Source organism: Amphimedon queenslandica, unplaced genomic scaffold (assembly GCF_000090795.2).
Source record: "Amphimedon queenslandica unplaced genomic scaffold, v1.1 AMPQUscaffold_12722, whole genome shotgun sequence".
NCBI lineage: Eukaryota > Metazoa > Porifera > Demospongiae > Haplosclerida > Niphatidae > Amphimedon > Amphimedon queenslandica.
In genome coordinates, this window is record NW_003547042.1 from 1 (window position 1) to 16,455 (window position 16,455).

At 36.6% G+C, this 16,455-nt stretch overlaps 5 protein-coding genes and 1 long non-coding RNA gene across 6 annotated transcripts; 3 read left to right on the forward strand and 3 right to left on the reverse strand.

The window, feature by feature from the left end:
• Positions 1-1,652: 1,652 nt before the first annotated feature.
• Positions 1,653-2,226, reverse strand: LOC109586986 (uncharacterized). The gene is made up of 3 exons (XR_002187336.1): positions 2,116-2,226; positions 1,723-2,057; positions 1,653-1,672 (listed from the first exon to the last, which is right to left on the reverse strand). It is a non-coding gene; the product is annotated as an uncharacterized LOC109586986 (long non-coding RNA).
• A 785-nt stretch (positions 2,227-3,011) lies between these two features.
• LOC109586988 (NADH dehydrogenase [ubiquinone] 1 beta subcomplex subunit 7-like) lies at positions 3,012-4,232 on the forward strand. The gene is made up of 3 exons (XM_020003210.1): positions 3,012-3,081; positions 3,137-3,305; positions 4,105-4,232. Exons 1-3 carry the CDS (start codon positions 3,060-3,062, stop codon positions 4,160-4,162), a joined length of 249 nt encoding a protein of 82 aa, XP_019858769.1. The 5' UTR covers positions 3,012-3,059; the 3' UTR covers positions 4,163-4,232.
• Positions 4,233-4,467: 235 nt separating this feature from the next.
• Positions 4,468-6,956, reverse strand: LOC100641696 (cysteine protease ATG4D-like). Its single transcript, XM_020003209.1, has 11 exons — positions 6,767-6,956; positions 6,606-6,686; positions 6,345-6,548; positions 5,994-6,043; positions 5,775-5,908; positions 5,504-5,580; positions 5,321-5,439; positions 5,163-5,241; positions 5,029-5,105; positions 4,816-4,935; positions 4,468-4,751 (listed from the first exon to the last, which is right to left on the reverse strand). The coding sequence occupies exons 1-11, from the start codon at positions 6,915-6,917 to the stop codon at positions 4,536-4,538; spliced, it is 1,308 nt and encodes a 435-aa protein (XP_019858768.1). The 5' UTR covers positions 6,918-6,956; the 3' UTR covers positions 4,468-4,535.
• Positions 6,957-7,019: 63 nt separating this feature from the next.
• LOC100641822 (insulin-like growth factor 1 receptor) lies at positions 7,020-9,405 on the forward strand. The gene is made up of 8 exons (XM_020003206.1): positions 7,020-7,199; positions 7,418-7,645; positions 7,695-7,835; positions 7,912-7,938; positions 7,989-8,078; positions 8,121-8,704; positions 8,757-8,902; positions 9,072-9,405. The coding sequence occupies exons 1-8, from the start codon at positions 7,034-7,036 to the stop codon at positions 9,391-9,393; spliced, it is 1,704 nt and encodes a 567-aa protein (XP_019858765.1). The 5' UTR covers positions 7,020-7,033; the 3' UTR covers positions 9,394-9,405.
• A 16-nt stretch (positions 9,406-9,421) lies between these two features.
• LOC100641949 (oxysterol-binding protein-related protein 9-like) lies at positions 9,422-14,032 on the reverse strand. Its single transcript, XM_003390187.3, has 20 exons — positions 13,878-14,032; positions 13,703-13,832; positions 13,530-13,606; positions 13,122-13,223; positions 12,927-12,986; positions 12,800-12,850; positions 12,611-12,741; positions 12,301-12,485; positions 12,189-12,233; positions 11,940-12,099; positions 11,712-11,793; positions 10,842-11,046; positions 10,667-10,777; positions 10,516-10,579; positions 10,269-10,365; positions 10,177-10,220; positions 10,049-10,127; positions 9,838-9,999; positions 9,725-9,790; positions 9,422-9,670 (listed from the first exon to the last, which is right to left on the reverse strand). The coding sequence occupies exons 1-20, from the start codon at positions 14,001-14,003 to the stop codon at positions 9,605-9,607; spliced, it is 2,043 nt and encodes a 680-aa protein (XP_003390235.1). The 5' UTR covers positions 14,004-14,032; the 3' UTR covers positions 9,422-9,604.
• A 58-nt stretch (positions 14,033-14,090) lies between these two features.
• On the forward strand, positions 14,091-16,415 carry LOC105314634 (DEP domain-containing protein 1A-like). Its single transcript, XM_020003208.1, has 8 exons — positions 14,091-14,191; positions 14,236-14,397; positions 14,481-14,878; positions 14,960-15,051; positions 15,115-15,177; positions 15,358-15,683; positions 15,736-16,071; positions 16,153-16,415. Exons 1-8 carry the CDS (start codon positions 14,102-14,104, stop codon positions 16,264-16,266), a joined length of 1,581 nt encoding a protein of 526 aa, XP_019858767.1. The 5' UTR covers positions 14,091-14,101; the 3' UTR covers positions 16,267-16,415.
• The last annotated feature ends 40 nt before the right edge of the window (positions 16,416-16,455 follow it).

The window sequence follows — 16,455 nt, forward strand, 5'->3', positions numbered from 1 at the left end:
CTCATATGATGTTATAGCTAATGACAAGAATTTGATAGACTAGTTAGTATAGTTACATTAAAGTTAAGTTTGATAGCTCACTAGATACACAAAGACTGATACATCCAGTCAACACAAGACACCAGTAGATACCAGTAACAGTAGCCATTAGTAAGAGGAATGAGAGCTGAACCGTTAGACTATATAAACAATAAACTGTTTATGATGCACCACTAACACTGCCACACCTGCAATAACTATAATTTTAAGTGATGCTTTTTATGCATTATATGGAAAAACAGTAAATTGTATACAAATTGAATTATTATACTTATCAAATGTATAGGCATGATTGAAACATCCAGCTAATACCGTATAGGGGGTATACCTTAGGGTAGGTATTAATTGCGCTCTTAAATTTTAGCGTTTTTAAGGGGACCCTGATTTAGCGAAATGTAATATTAGCGAAAATAGGAAGAAAATCAATGGTAAAACCCCCATTCAATAGCATAACACAACTCAAGAAGCCCAATCTATACATTTAAGAGCAGAACACTTAACAGGACCACCCTATCTACTGTTATCTTGTTACAGATCTTGCCTATCTTGTGTACTTGTTTACACAAGTACATAATAACTATTATTAGCGAGTGGTTGAATTAGCGATTTGAAGTACACTCGCTAAAAACGCTAAAATTAAGTGTCGCAATTAATACCCACCCTAAGGTATTTCATCAGGGATATGTGCGCGTAGAAGTCTTTCACAGTTTGTTTAGCACCTTCTTTGACCTGTTTAAACATCAATAGCCACGATAAGTTCTGGCCATCTCATACAAAGACTCTCTATATAACTCTCTGGCACTTCAATGCACAGATATGGTTATGTCGATCTACCACCCCCCCCCCATCAGTGGTAGATGGCTTCATTTAACTTTGTTTTTATTGTACATGTAGTTTCTCTTTCTGTTATTTTGTTTCTTTTTTCTTTCTATGTACAGGGTCCTCCTTTTTTGTCCCCCTTTTGTCTGTTTTGTGTTTTTCTTATAATAATAATAATAATAATGATAATAATTGAGCCGCTCCCCTATCCTTCCACCCGATGTGGATGGGCAGGTCTGACTCTTTCTTCTTTCCTTATTATTAGCTTTTTAAAATACATGTATAGTTTCCTTGTTTTATTTTTATTTTATTTTTTCCTCATAGGGCCTTCCCTCTCCTTTCCCTTTTTTGTTTTTCTCTATTATTAGCTCTAATTAGTTCTTGTTTTTGGGTTTATAATAATAATAATAATAATAATAATAATAATAATACTAATGCTAAAATTAATGAACTGATTTCATACAAAAAACAGTTAAAGCATATTCACACTGACTTAGAATATTAACAATAATGAGATCTCAGAACTGCAATTTTTTATCTAGCTATGCTTGAATGAACTGCAATACTTAGTTGAGGTTTCAGGCTTCGAGTTCCAGCTGAGTGAATAATAATGAATAATTAGTACCAATAATAAGATCATTAATAGTTATATAAGTGTTGTCAGTAGTCCTTGATCCTTTATGAGTATTGTTACTATTAATAGTAACATTATAGTGGTCTATACATGGACCTGATGGTGTATTCCAAGTAATAATTAATGTATCATTAGTGATAGGAGTAACAGTTATATTAGTAACTGGTGTTGTTGGTGGACCTGTACAAATGATATGCGTGGTACACTGATGTACATACATTACAACATACCTGCTATGTTAATAGTTAATGTAGCAAAGGTTACTACATCAGCTGAACAACCAATAGTAGTTTCATTCAATTCTACTGGAACTGGAGGATTAGTAGCAGTACTAACTAGTACATCCACATTAGTTGTATTACCAAAACTGGTAATATTTAATGTGAAATCATCAAGTGTAAGAATTATTCCACCATAAGTTAGAGTTGAAGCTTTTTTTTATTATTCCTTCTCCATGCTACTCCTCCTCCTGTACTTTCCACCACACAAGTGAACACCAGTCTATCTCCAGGACACACAGGCCCACTAGGACTGCTCTGATTGAATGATATACTTTGTCCTTTTACTATATGAAACCAAAATTATTTAACAATTATAGTCCACCCACTTTAGTTTAGACTCACCAGATACAACAAGACTCAAAGTACATCCAGTCAATACAAGACACCAGTATATACCAGTAGTAGTAGCCATCAGTAAGAGGAATGAGAACTGAACAGTTTAGAACAGAGTTTAGTTTATGATTATGATGTTATTCTATACACTCACTGCCACACCTTAACATGATAACATTCATTGATAGCATGTGCATTATGAATGAGAAGACAAGGAATGATGAATTACCGTATAGCTAGAAATTTCTGTGGCCCAAAATTTCTGCGAATTGCCAAAAAATGGCTTTTGCGGATTTTATTGTTGCGAATTCACTTGATCACACTACTGATCAATGGCTGCTCTTCACTACTTACCAGAACTATAGTTGATGATGACACAAAGCTCTATCAGGATATTAGGCAAGATAGGATTACTCTTTACATACGTACCAATAATGAATGAATGGATCATTGAAATACTGACTGGTTGTCCTACATAAAACAATAGAGCCAGTATAATATGATATGATACACACACTACCATACAACTTGAAATATCCTGGGCTAGTCTTCAATAGCTGTACCTATAATGAGAATAATAATTAACAAACCCCTTACCAGACCCAGGGATGGAAGGAGTGAGGGAGGTCTGGAGGAGTGGTGGTAAAATGGTGGATACTACAAAGAAGAGGTTAGTTCAATAGATGCTTTACCAATGGAGGCTGAGGGAGGAAGAGAAAGAGAGTGTGTGTCTCCTGCTAGTCTCGCCCCGCCCCTTCGCTACCTCCTGCCAGCTCATCTTCAGATCTATGCAAAAACCCCGTGGAGAGGATTTTAATACCCACGTGCAACCACGTGGGCATAATTAGGTGGGTGTGGTGACTAGTGGTCTCATGAAATTAATTAGTTTACCAGCTAGTCACGTGAGCTTGCACCATTTTTTTTAATTGGGCGTGGCTGAAAGTGGCATAAAGATGGCTACCGGGTTCAAGAGAGGTTAAGAGAGAAATACAGCAATCTGATGTTTATTTTAATTGTTCCTCTACTCCAGAAATGAAAGTGACCCAAGAAGAGATGGCAGAGGCCAAAGTCCCTCTCAACCTCAGAGATTATTGTGCCCATCACTTCATCCCACTCATGAAGTGTCGTAAGGATAACTACTACCTTCCCTGGAGATGCAAGAAAGAGAAACACGCCTGGGATGAGTGCGAGTTCCAAGAGTAAGTAAAACTGACATGGCAATTTTGCAAAATTTTTCAAAATTCAGATCACAAAAATAATTAAATATATAAGTTCTTCAATTCATTTACATTTTTCTACAGTCCTCTTTCTCTTTTCCTCTTGCTGTGCGTTGAACTTTTCTCAGGTGTTTGCTTCCTAGAAGGTCCTTCTGAGGGTTCTTCTGTGCTACTGTCGCATTCTCCATTGTAGAATTTTTTTAGAACATTTCTTATTTCATCTCTTATATCAGATTCTATAACTTCCTTGACTTTATTGCACCTAACACCATGAGAATCAAAGAAATTAACATGATCGTTGCTTCCTCTAGAGTATGTTATGAAGCTTTTATTACAATGAAGATGAGGATATATGTTTCGAGCTGCTATATACTCTCTATTATCACAGTACATCTTCTGGTAGTTTTTTTTTGCAGCCACTATAAAAAAGAAGATGAGTAAGAGCAATAGTTTCACCTCCATTTTTCTTTCACATGGACTATACTCAACCACGATAAAAATCCCAGCTGGAGATAAGATAACTCCCTCTTTATATAACCTACTCCACGCCTTCTTATGATAATACTATCATTATTATTCAGCTGATAAAGAAGGATGCTTGAGATGCACTGCCAGTTTTAAAAACATTTTGAAAGTTTGAGCCTACAAAAATTATCTTCCTCTTTCACAATTACATTTTTAAAATTGGCACCTTGTTAACACTATGAGGTGTGAACAAGGAAAACTACAAGTTTCTTCCTCCCAAAAAAATTAATATTTATTTAATTATTTTTCTAATCAGTTATTTAGATCGTGTAAGACAGAAGAGACAGCAGCAAGCAGCAGCAGCTGAGGATTAGACACTATCATGAAATATCTTATACTGTTACCCTCTCTATAGACACACTAGTAGCATTTAATACTGATGTTATTGTTATTATTATTGTATGTTAATTTATTAAATGTAATGCATGTACTTTAAACAGTACAAAAGCAAGCAATAATAATAATAATAATAATAATAATAATAATAATAATAATAATAATAAACACAGACAATATTCATAATAAACGAACAGCACACTCATAAAACAATCAATACAACAGATCCAACAACAATAATAATAACAATAATAATAACAACAACATATTATTATTACTATTATACATTTAATATAATATAATTGTAGTTCGATAAAGATATATAACACGGCTAAAACAAAATGGCTTCTTCTATCCAGGCACATCTTCATTAATACATTCCAGTACTACAAAATCATCGGCTTCAGACCAGGTGGACTCTATCAGGTCAAGTGTTCCGTTAGAACTGATGAGACTGAGGGCGCTGGTATCCATCATACTGATCTCTGGGGAAATGATCTCTTTTTGCCGAGTGTTTGAAAATGTGAAGAATGGATACTGACCCTTTTGCATTGGTGGAGCTAGCACCTGTAAAATAATAGATAATAATGATGATGATGATGATACATGTAGGTGTAACAGTAAATGTTACTTTCTCAGCTTCAATTCTAAAATGGTTGAAGTCCTCCAGCGTGTGACAGTAAAAACCCAGGGTACAGGAAGGATCCATTTTTGTAACGGGAATCTTCTTAGGAGACCGACAGTGATACGACTGAGATAAGGAGGAGAGAGGCGAAAGTAAAGACAGAAGGAGTGTGTGTGTGTGTGTGTTTATAAAATTAGTAGCTTTTATTGTTTTGCTTACAGAAACATCAAAATCGGTTCTCGTCATGTTGACAGCTGTTTGTGAATAGTGAGGATCAAGATGAATCAGATTCTCATCTTTTAAAAAGAAAAAAATTATATTAAATGTATTTTATAATTATTAAAAGTTATTACCTTGGAAACCAATGAAGAAGACGGAATGCTTTGGTCTACCACCAATAATACCAACAGTGTGATCCAGAGCTAACAGAGCCTAATATTAATAACCATTCATAATTATTAATAATCATTAATAACTACTAATTACCACTAATAACTATTAATAACACTACCTTAACGCAGGGTATATAGATGGGGTTAAGTGATTCGCTGCCCAGTCTAACTGGCACCAGTACTAATAGCGACTGATCCAGATCTGATTCAAATATATCCTGAACATCTTTAATATATACTAATGGAAGGAGGAGAAAGGTACCCCAGTGGGTAGTACGTGGTGAACACTCCCCCCTTCTTACCTGTACAATCGTGTGACACGTAAATGTTGAGTTTTTGTAAGTTGATGTGTTCTCGTAGAGCCCGGCGAACACAATCCCTGAAGGAAAGAAGAAACAAGGAAACATGAGTAAGCATAGTCTTTTATATATAAGTAACGTTAGTTCCATTGTCACGAAATCCGTGACAAGCAAAAACCCATTAGTTCCATTGTCACGAAATCAGTGACAAGCAAAAACCCATTGGTTCCATAATCACTATAAATCTAGGACTTTGGTCCAATTAGTGCATTACCTTATCAATATTGAGACTTGTGACGGGCCGAACCAATCACCTGGCTTGTTGCCATGGTAATAGGCGGCCTCCATCAACCTGTGTATTGAGAAAGGACATAGCTCAGACTCTGAGTCACCGAACCAGGACAAGATCTAAGAGGAGGAGGGGGAGAGAGAGAAAGAAAGAAAGAAAGAAAAAAGATAATACTAAAACAACGTAATTGTTCCAGTTCTTTACTTGTCTGTGTATTTTGTGTCCTGTTACGTCTGAACTGGATAGTCTCCAATCTAAAGCAAAGAAGAAACATCATCATCAAAATAATCAAAAAATGACCTTATCTTATCAATGACAATCAAAACAAAAAACTACTTTAAAAACAATTATAAAAAAATATAAAAAATTGATTCAAAACTGCATGTACATTATATGATGGGGTTAGTCATTTATTTCCTGTACTGGATATTATCAAAAGTTAGTAGTCTATCAAAAGTCCCATTACAACACTAGTTGGATACTATTTATAATAACATGGATCACAGTTGACCACACTTAATGATAAATAATTTAATTACTAGACCATTAGCTGACCTCTGCCAAGGAAATGAAGATGAAGGACAGTAGCTAGTAGCATCTGACCTGACCTTACCATGCAGCCCCAGCCGCAGTCGGTTGTCAGGGACGACGAGAGGATTGGAGAGAAACCACACCTGTATGTCATCCAGGGGAGAGAGTAGAAGTGATCCATGAACATTAGGATGTGACGAGGTATCCCTTCACTTTGTGGCTTTGTGTCTAAAAAGAGAGAGAAAAGAAAGGCTGATTCAAAGTTGTTTAAGTTCGTGGCCCTACCTCTCTCCGGTATGTACAGTTTTCCTAACACTAGTACAGGAGAATTATTACTAAATTGAATAGTTGAATTAAAGCTCCATCCTAAAAAACAAACAAGTATGTATATAACAATACTTTACATGCATAATACACGTAAAAATACACAGGTTAGTTATACTCACCGTATCTAAACCTATAGAAAGAAGCGTATATCCTTTGCCTTACTGGTACTTCTGCTGGTGAGCTACTACTCCTTATTAGACCGTTCCCTCTCCTCTCTCTCCCTTCTCTTCCGCCTAAACTACTAGTACTAGAGCCTCCACCAGTTGCCATTTTCTGATGACAAGCAAAAGAAAAGGTGAGCCACACCCACTATTAACCACGCCTATTATTGAACGCCCACTTATCAGCCACCCCTCCACTTTATTTCTGCAAGATCATAAAAGAGAATGAATACATTTCTGTTGCTTTTCTTTTCTATTTTATGTTTCGTGACAGGACAAGTTACAACTACAAATCAAAATGGTCATGGAATGACCTGCTGTCCTGCTCCATTTAGTATATACGGACTGGCTAGTGACTTGAACACTTCAACAATATTTCCAGGGAACACTTGTAAGTGGAAGGCTATTGCAATAATTTTTATAAAGCAAGAACAATTACATTGCAGGCTATAATGTGGTTACTTTGATCTATAAGCAGCACTGTATAATCTAAAATAAACATTTCTTTTATTCTGTCTAACATGCTGCTTACAAGTAACATCAAAGTAACCACAGATCAACTGTACTATAGAATTGCTTCATTAAACCTCCTTCCTTTTCTATTTATAGTGAATCTCACTGTTGTAAGCAATGGACGAGCTGAGGAGATATTAACAATACCTGGTGTACAAGTGGAGCTGAATCTAAACACACAAATACTGATACTACCATTACTGGTTGGAGCTAATAAGAATAACATTCAGTTTAATACTACATTCACTTCAGGAAATACCAGTGTTCTATCAGACCCTGTTGTAATACCTAATATCAATATAGCTCCAACTGCTAACCCAATCAGTAAAAATTAACAATTATTATTATCAATTTTAATTCTCTTTTTTTAAAGGGATTCAGATCATATTTGATTGCGTTGGAATACAACAGACTGCAATAGTAGTGACTGTTAATATCACACTGTTTGATTTAGATACTAGAGAACTATATTGTCCCATTAACTTTTTATTTGGGAAAGAATGTCGAGAGAAAGGTAAATAGATTTTGTATACAGCATTTGTAATAAAGCATAAATTAAAAGTATTTTTATAAATGTTTTATGATTGTAGGTAATGTATCACAAGAACAATTACAAGGTATGGCTGACTTTTCAAACTTAAAAAATTGCTTTTTATATCCGGCACAGAGTTTGAAGAAAGACAATATGTTACAGGTGCTACCATTCCTCCGTACACAGTAATGTGTAGCCCTACCGTAACTCCAACACCTTCCAATGGTAAGTACATGCAAAAAACAATAATTGCTTCACATTGAACAGAAAGAAGAACTTTTCTGATCCTGCTACTAGCTGGAGGAGTAGCTCCTTTTCTTGCATTAGTCATTCTGTGTATTGCAATCACATTAGTTTGCTGGTTAGTGAGGTATGGTAGGTTAAAAAAGAAGCATAGACAATTGCTGAGATTGGAGGAGATTGGAGCTGCTTATAATCAAGAGAGGGAGAGATGGAGGCCGAGAAGAGAGCCACACAAGAAAGAGTTCTCACCAGACAAGTTGGAATTAGTTCGTGAGCTTGGAGAGGGAGCCTTTGGAACAGTTTATGAAGGAGAAGCACGAGATATTTTAGAAGAAGGTGTCGTTACACCAGTTGCAGTTAAACAGCTTCGGAACTTAAGTGCAAAGGAAGACTTCTTTCGTGAGGTATCATTCATGTCTAAACTTGATCATGAGAGAGTCATAAAGTTACTTGGAGTCTGCAGTCAAAGTGAGCCTTTTGCCATGATCATAGAGTATATGGATCTTGGGGACTTGTGCTCATTTCTGCGTGACACTGCTCAGCTAAGAGATGAATCCTCTAACACTGATGTACTGGTACCATCTCAACTAGTCGACATTGCACATCAAGTACTTTAAACATCACACTATTTCTTGGTTCTTTATACTTTGCTTTTTATAGATAGCAGAAGGAATGAGGTACATTGCTTCAGTTAATCTAGTGCATAGAGACTTGGCCGCTAGAAATTGTCTAGTATCAACTGGTCTGGTCATTAAAATAGGAGACTTTGGACTGTCGAGAAACCTTTACGACTCGGACTATTACAGGTAATACATGTACACATACCATGCATGCATGTAGTGTAGTAGCCAGCAATTTCACACTATTCTTTATATCAAAACTGTCACTGAGCAATCAATACAGTGATGTAGATTTAGTTCCATAAAAACACGTGATTTTTAGTATGATACATTATTCTCAATCTTCCTATCACAGAGTAGAGGGCTCAACTCTACTACCAATTAGATGGATGGCACCAGAGTGCGTACAGTATGGTAAATTCACTGAAGCAAGTGATGTCTACTCGTTTGGAGTCTTACTATGGGAAACCTTCACTTATGGAGAGCAGCCATACGCTGGTCATTCAAATGAGGATATTGTGAAGATGATCACTACAAGACAGTATCTGGTGATACCCTCAAACGCTGTTCTTGGTGACGTCATGAAGGATTGCTGGCAATGGAAGCCAAAAGATCGGCCATCGTTTAATGAACTTTGTAGTCTATTGAAGACAATACTGCATGACATGAAAGACTGAAAATAATAATAATATTTTATTATAATAATTTATTTTATAATTTAGCAGACAGCTCTAACAACAGCAAATAATATAATTTTTAATTTACAAAAGTTAATAATCAAAAATAAGAATTTTAACAATAATAATTATTATTATGTTATTATTATAGGCTAAATTTGTACAGAAGTTCTGATGAACATACTGAAACCAGCAGTACTAATGTTGAATCTCATTTCTGCATTCTTTTATTCAGTGGGTCATTGTACCACCAAAACTCACCATCAGAATGGAAAAACTACAAAAGCAAAAAAATCCTTAAAACTCCATTCCCATCACTCCATTCCCAAACCTGCTGCTTCCATTCCGTTCCACTCTCAAGTCTGGCCTTGGCATCAGCTCTCTGCTTCTCTTCAAGCTATTACAAAACCCGTCAAACCCCACCCATTAATAAACCACACCTACCTCATGCTTAGCGTCAGTAGCAGCTTCAATATCATTCTCCTTCAGAGCTTCAGTGACCTTCCTCCATCGTCTCTTACTCTCAATTGGTTCCTGTCTCTCTATTTTCTGAAACTTCTTACGGATGGTCGGCATGTTGTGAATATCAGCAAAAACTTCTTCGTCCTAAAGGGGTTGGGTATGTAGGTGTGGTTATAAAGTGGGAGGGGCTTACTCCATTGGGGTACTTGACGTTCATTAGTCCGTTCCATTCGCCGTCAACTTTTAGGAAAGGTTTCTTGTCAGAGCCCTCACTGAATAAATAAATAAATAAATATTAATTTGAGAAACATTGATTCTTACTAAATGTCAGCTGTTACTCTGTGCTTTTTCCCTCCATAAAACGGCTAAAGTGTCATCCATTAAAACAAAGCAGTGGTATAATGGATACTCACTTTGCAATGGAAGTCAATCTCAGAGCGATATCCAGTCTTCTCACATTTGACTGTACACTTACCACCTAACTCCATCCAGGGGTAAGTCAATATAGACCTGTGGGACAAGGGAAAAGAAAAAAAGGAATTTTAAAAAAGAAGGAGAACAGTAGTGCTTGTACATGTAGGAAAAGAATTATAGTGGAGAGATTTAAGATAAAAGGCGGGTAAATTTTTGAATATTTCATTAGTTCCAGCTGCAACTGACCTGGCATAAGCATTGGGAATGTTACACTCATACTCTTCATCATGATCCATCAAATTAAGAGTAACTAAAATAAAATAAAATAAACAAACAAACAAATAAATAAACAAACAAACAAATAAATAATAAATAAATACAATGTAGTTTCTCTTACTCTTTCCAATGTTGTGAACGGCTAAAGAAAGTCCCAGGAACTTTGACTTCGTATAAATTGATCCAGTGGCAAACATCCTTTTAGAAGGACACTCGGCATAAAAAGCAGAAACTAACAAATTAAAATAAAATTATAAAAATACACGTACATGTATTATCTAACGTTATGTCATTACTTGGCGGATGATGTGAAACTTGTTCAGCAAGAAAGGATACCGAGTTATTACCAGCGAAGGTGACTGGGCCGCTCTTCACTACCTTCCTCCTTTCCTCCAGCTGCTCTGGGCTCAGGGCCTCCTCTCCATCGGCGACTGGAAGGTCAAAGTAACAGCGAAATATCTCGCCTAATATGGGATTGTAAGGCTTCTTGGCAATAGTACCCTGTAAAGACAGAATGAAGTTATAATGAAAATTTTTTAAATTAATTTTTTTTAAATGCCCTGTATTATAGCCCATGCTTTTTCGGAAAAATGGCTCTGAAATCACCCCAAATTTTTATTACATTTTCTAATACGTATTGATGTCCTTATGCTGTGTAGAAAGTTTGAGCTGATTCCGACTTCAATTTTTTGAGTTATGGCCATTTTAAGAAAACGCCAAAAATCTGAAAAATACCCAAGGCTATAGCCCATGGTTTTTTCCAAAAAATGGCTCCAAAATCACCCCAAATTTTTATTACATTTTCTAATACGTATTGATGTCCTTATGCTATGCAAAAAGTTTGAGCTGATTCCGATTAACATTTTTCAAGTTATAACTAAACTAATAATTAATATACTGTTGATATATGCTACGTATGATAATAATTTTGAGTGGATTCCAGCTACGTGTTACAAGCCTCAGTAACAAGTAATGAATATCATTATAGTCCGACCCACGATAGCCTTGTAACGTTTCATGCATTTATAAAGAGACCAGTAAAGGTTGAAGGATATGTTTTTTATTGGGTTTTCAGGCTAACAATTTTTGAATGGGCAATTCACTACAATTGCCCTGTATTAATTAAATAATAATTATATTAATTAATTCAATTAATAACAGAATACCTTCCTAGCAGCATGGAAAGAGGACATGAAGTATCTCGTACATTCAATGATCCTCTCCTTTGGAGTGGAGTAATCATTAATACTGGAAGAGGGGAGAGAGGTCAAAGGTCAAATGTACAGTGTATAAGTGTAGGATTCAATATTACTATTGCTGTACTATTAATTAGAATATTCTAATATTACTATAAGTGTGCCATTAAATAGGATTGTTACTGCATAGTTCTCTACCTTGCGAATATGTCCGGGTGAGCCAGGAAGTCAGCATACATCTCCAGTAGAGATCTCTTCTCAAGTATAAAAGTTGGTAACGTCACACGGGACAGATCCATTCCAATCCTGACCTGACCAACCATGTACATGATCAAGCTCTTATTAGCGGCAACACCACCTGAGGGGCGGGGCAAAGGGGAGGGGTCAAATAAAGATGGAGGGAGTCGGTAATGATTAAGTATTAATTTTTAAAAATTGATAACTTACTGCTGGCGTCATCTCTCTCGTCATATTCTTGATCTTCGTCAATATCTAATGATAATAATAATAATAATAATAATAATAATAATAATAATAATAATAATTTATATTTTATTACCTGAAGGCACGCCCTCTGGCGTTGCCACGGATACAGAGGGTATCACCTCAGTCATAGACGGTTCATCTTCAGCGTCATAGAATTCATCACTGCTGCTGGAGACCTCTTCCTCCTCCTCTTCCGTGAGACAACGGTTAATGTTACTTTCATTGGCCACACCTTCATCATCCTCCCCCTCTATCAGACTAAAGGAACAAGGTACTGTACTTTAACAGGTGGAGTTTTAATTTTGTTTAATTTGAATTAAAACTGATGATCATTAATGCTCCTTATATTAAAACGGATCTGTACAGCAGTGTTAGTATCTTACCTTTCTCTGCTGCCATTTTGAGCTGATGTCTCTTCAAGTGATTTCCCTTCCTGCCCCTCCTCCCCCTCCCTCTCTCCCTCCCTTTGCTCAGTGCCAGCCGGAGCAAGGGCTATAGCACCAGGTGTCTGTTGCTATAGTAACGATATGAATAATGAGATCTGATTGGTCGACTATACATGTACATTTTACCTGGTCCTCCTTCATAAGGTCAAGACATTGTCTCATGGCAGCTAGCATATTCTAAAATAAATAAAGAAAATTATTAATATTGTATTTTAAATTGTATTTTTTAATTCAATATGTTTTTGATTTGTACCTTTGCTGTTTTCTCAATAACTTTTGATTCTTCAGAATCATTCATACTGTCAGAGAGGGACTGGAGAGAGGGAGAGGGGAAAGAGAGAGAGAGAGAGAGAGAGAGAGAGAGAGAGAGAGAGAGAGAGAGAGAGAGAGAGAGAGAGAGGAGGGGTAGTTTAAAATCAAAACTATACATCTCCTCTTATTCCAGTACCTTTATCTGCTCAGTGAGTAGATCATGATAGCTCTCACAGATCAACAACCTGTTCTCAACACTAAGGCTCCTCTTCACTGGTGGTAGACTCAACTCCAACTTCTACAAAGAAGACAAGGACAATGAAGGCATAGCCGGAGTAGTCTAGTACTACCCACACCTGTACACGTACACGTACACGTACACACGTCACTACACCAAGAGAGTACTCTGGAGTATATATACTACACTACTGCTGCTACACACAGTGAAATGGGAGGTTATTATTTGTGAAACTAGTACAATTACCTTTTGTTTATGTAAATATTTAAATAAGTATAATGTAAATATTTAGAAAATCAACAGAGAACAACTTAATAACATCAATAGTTATTAATAGTTATAACTAGTTATTAATAGTTATTATACCTGCAGCGGTTGCTTGAGACGGTCTATTGTCAGTTCCATTGATTTGATCCACCTCTCCCTCTCCTCCTCGTCTTGCGCTATAAAATAACGGAATAACAAAGACCACACCCTTTTATAATGAGCCACACCCACATACTGTACATTACTATACATTATGTAAGTGAATGTCATACCTTGAAAGTGGTAGGTGTGGCCCTCAGAATGAATGGTGAATGTGCAAATATCTTCATCATCGATCCCAACAATTGCCTTCTTCAAAGTTATACAGCCTCTTCTGCTTCCTTTGGACATCTTTTCTTTGCTCTGAAACAAAGACACTCAATTACTGATAGTTAGGAACCACTCTACCGTGTAATAAGAGAGCAGACCAGTAGACTGGTCTAAGACGAACCACCTGTACTGCCACCCGGAGACAACATTCGTCCATTTTGAGAGAGGACCCTCGACAAGAAGACCTGCCCTTCCTGACGCCATGACAGCTACACTGCCGTATTCACTGTATTCCCAATAATAAGAAAATGAAATTTTAAAACAGGTGTGGCTTGTTACAGAATTGAGCCCCGCCCAATTGTATGCGGGAGTTTCAAAACCTGCATTCAATCATGGCTGCTAATTCTTCGGAAGAAGAGCCCATTACTCCACAATACAAAGCTACAGAGCTAGTAAGAGTCTTTATATTTATTTTAAAACTTATCCTTGTTGCTAGTGGCAGAAAATAGTGGAGGATTTCAGGGCGGGAATGCCGGCAAAGAGACACAGGCAGAGAATGAAAGTGTTAGAAAACAGTTTCACGGGAACAGAAGCTGTTGAATGGCTGACAAAATACCTGCAGAACTCTCAGATGTTCCAGAGCGTCTCGAAAGAACAGGTTAGGGAATTAGATACTAAAATATCTAGAAAATTATGAACATTTGAAGTAGCTTACAATAAAAATACACTTTTTTATCACAGGCTACTACTTTGCTACAAAAGTTTTTGGAATGTGAAGTGATTGAGGATGCCAAAGGGAAGGAGAGAGACAAATTCAATGATGGCAGCTCTCTTTATCATTTCGTAACTCGTCCTGGACCACTCAACTTCCTTGGGTTTACCCCAACCAAGAGAAAGAGACAAGAGATTGAAGAGGAACAAAAAGAGGGGAGCTCATCTTCTGTATGTCTCGCTAATCCTTATGCAGCTGCTGCTGCTGGGGAAGATATAGGAGGAGAAGAGGGGGAAGTAGAAACTGAGATAGAAAGTATTTCAAGTATTTTATCGGTCAATTCAACATCACCAGTACTAAAAAGTGGGCCATTGACAGTAACTGAAGATGAGAAGCATAAAATATGGCAAGACATGACACTAACAAGGTAGAACTAGAGCCTTATAACAGTATATACTATACTGCTTTATATTTTAAACATAATCTCTCTCTCTCTCTCTTTTGACAGATTGCTAACAATACTACCATCTTTGGGCACACTGCCTGTGGTGGATGGAGGAATTATAGCAAGCAATTGTGATAAAGAAAAGAGAGGAGGAGGTAAAGAAACTTATTAATAATGGAGGCATTTGTCACATTAACACTGTCTATGGATCACTATAGAGAGGAGTACAATTGAAGACATACCTGCTTGGATCATAATGGCTTTCAAGTGCCTATCAAAATGTAACTGCTAGACAATCATTCATGCACTGGACAATAGCTATTTTAACTTTCTATGCAGCATAATCTATAATACAACTATGATACTTGTAGTGTTGTTCTAGTTCTAAATTTCTATTTTAGTTCTCATACTTGCATAAGTATATTATTTCTGCACTATTACTGCATTATCTGACACTATAGGGCCTACAGGATCTGCAGAAGATGTTACAGGTGGTCTACCTATCTATCATGGTTTTGAGCAAGATGTCTTCCAAGCTATAAGTAACTACTTCACTCAACAGCTTCAGCAACCACTCATTCCTCAGGCACTCTATGAGCTGATCCTGACCTCAATACATCCACTGATTGCTAGAAAGGACAGTACAGCTACTGATGCACTCCAGCTAATATCTTTAATGATTGAGCCAAGTTTAAGATTAAAACTGCACAGACTGTTGAGGTTTATAAGCAAAGCCAGTAATAATGAACAACTGAAGCTGTCACTGAGAATCAGCAATAGAGAATTGGTAAGAAGATTTGCATCATTTTTGGTATATGCTTTCCATTTTCTCATTTCAGATGCTTGAAAGGTTTTCTCTAGCCATTCTTAGACCCAGCGGTCGCTCCGTTGTACCAGTAGACCAGCGTCAAAAGATAAAGCAGATCACTGGTCACATGGCTGACCATTATCACACCATATTCCGCCTGCCGTCAGAATTACTGAGAGACGTCCAGCGAGAATTGGAAGAGCTGCATGCAAGGAAAATCTCACCTCAATATTGCCAGAGGGTGAGCTTTGATGAATATGAGAGACAAAAGAACAGCACTCCTGTTGATCACCTGCAGGAGCTGCTTGACAGCATTGCTCATGATGAGAATGTATCAGCAAAAATAAGGAAACAAAGACTCAAGCAAGTAAGAAATACCTTCTATGTACTTTGTACAACTTCTATTATAATTTGTGGTTTAATTGTTGCTGTATGTTTTTCTTTATAGTTTAAGCTGAATTATCCTGATATATATTTTCGAAAATTCCCTCCACATTCGTCTCACGAAGGAGGAGGGAGAGAGAGAGAAAGAAGACTCCACAGAATATCAAACTATATTTAATTTAATGTCAGAAAGCTATAGACAAAATACTCTCTCCATGTAATGGACAATTGTAACATAACATATATATTGTATTCAGAGTAGATTAGGTACATTGACATAATAATTAACTTTCTTTTCTGCTAACACAATAATTGCGATTTAAAATATAATTTTAGTGAATTGATTCAATTCACAACACAGCTGCTC

Coding starts and splice junctions, on each gene's coding strand:
- LOC100641949 (XM_003390187.3), bottom strand. CDS start 14,003: ATGGCGTCAGGAAGGGCAGGTCTTCTTGTCGAGGGTCCTCTCTCAAAA. Junction 13,833..13,877: donor GTCTGCTCTCTTATTACACG/GTAGAGTGGTTC, acceptor TCTTTGTTTCAG/AGCAAAGAAAAGATGTCCAA. Junction 12,987..13,121: donor TACTCACTGAGCAGATAAAG/GTACTGGAATAA, acceptor CCCTCTCTCCAG/TCCCTCTCTGACAGTATGAA.
- LOC100641696 (XM_020003209.1), bottom strand. CDS start 6,917: ATGGCAACTGGTGGAGGCTCTAGTACTAGTAGTTTAGGCGGAAGAGAA. Junction 6,044..6,344: donor TCTTCATTTCCTTGGCAGAG/GTCAGCTAATGG, acceptor TCTTTGCTTTAG/ATTGGAGACTATCCAGTTCA. Junction 5,106..5,162: donor CTTCTTCATTGGTTTCCAAG/GTAATAACTTTT, acceptor TCTTTTTAAAAG/ATGAGAATCTGATTCATCTT.
- LOC100641822 (XM_020003206.1), top strand. CDS start 7,034: ATGAATACATTTCTGTTGCTTTTCTTTTCTATTTTATGTTTCGTGACA. Junction 7,200..7,417: donor AATATTTCCAGGGAACACTT/GTAAGTGGAAGG, acceptor TTCTATTTATAG/TGAATCTCACTGTTGTAAGC. Junction 8,903..9,071: donor TACGACTCGGACTATTACAG/GTAATACATGTA, acceptor TTCCTATCACAG/AGTAGAGGGCTCAACTCTAC.
- LOC109586988 (XM_020003210.1), top strand. CDS start 3,060: ATGGCTACCGGGTTCAAGAGAG. Junction 3,082..3,136: donor GGCTACCGGGTTCAAGAGAG/GTTAAGAGAGAA, acceptor CCTCTACTCCAG/AAATGAAAGTGACCCAAGAA. Junction 3,306..4,104: donor GATGAGTGCGAGTTCCAAGA/GTAAGTAAAACT, acceptor TTTTCTAATCAG/TTATTTAGATCGTGTAAGAC.
- LOC105314634 (XM_020003208.1), top strand. CDS start 14,102: ATGCGGGAGTTTCAAAACCTGCATTCAATCATGGCTGCTAATTCTTCG. Junction 15,178..15,357: donor TTTCAAGTGCCTATCAAAAT/GTAACTGCTAGA, acceptor CTGACACTATAG/GGCCTACAGGATCTGCAGAA. Junction 15,684..15,735: donor GAATCAGCAATAGAGAATTG/GTAAGAAGATTT, acceptor TTCTCATTTCAG/ATGCTTGAAAGGTTTTCTCT.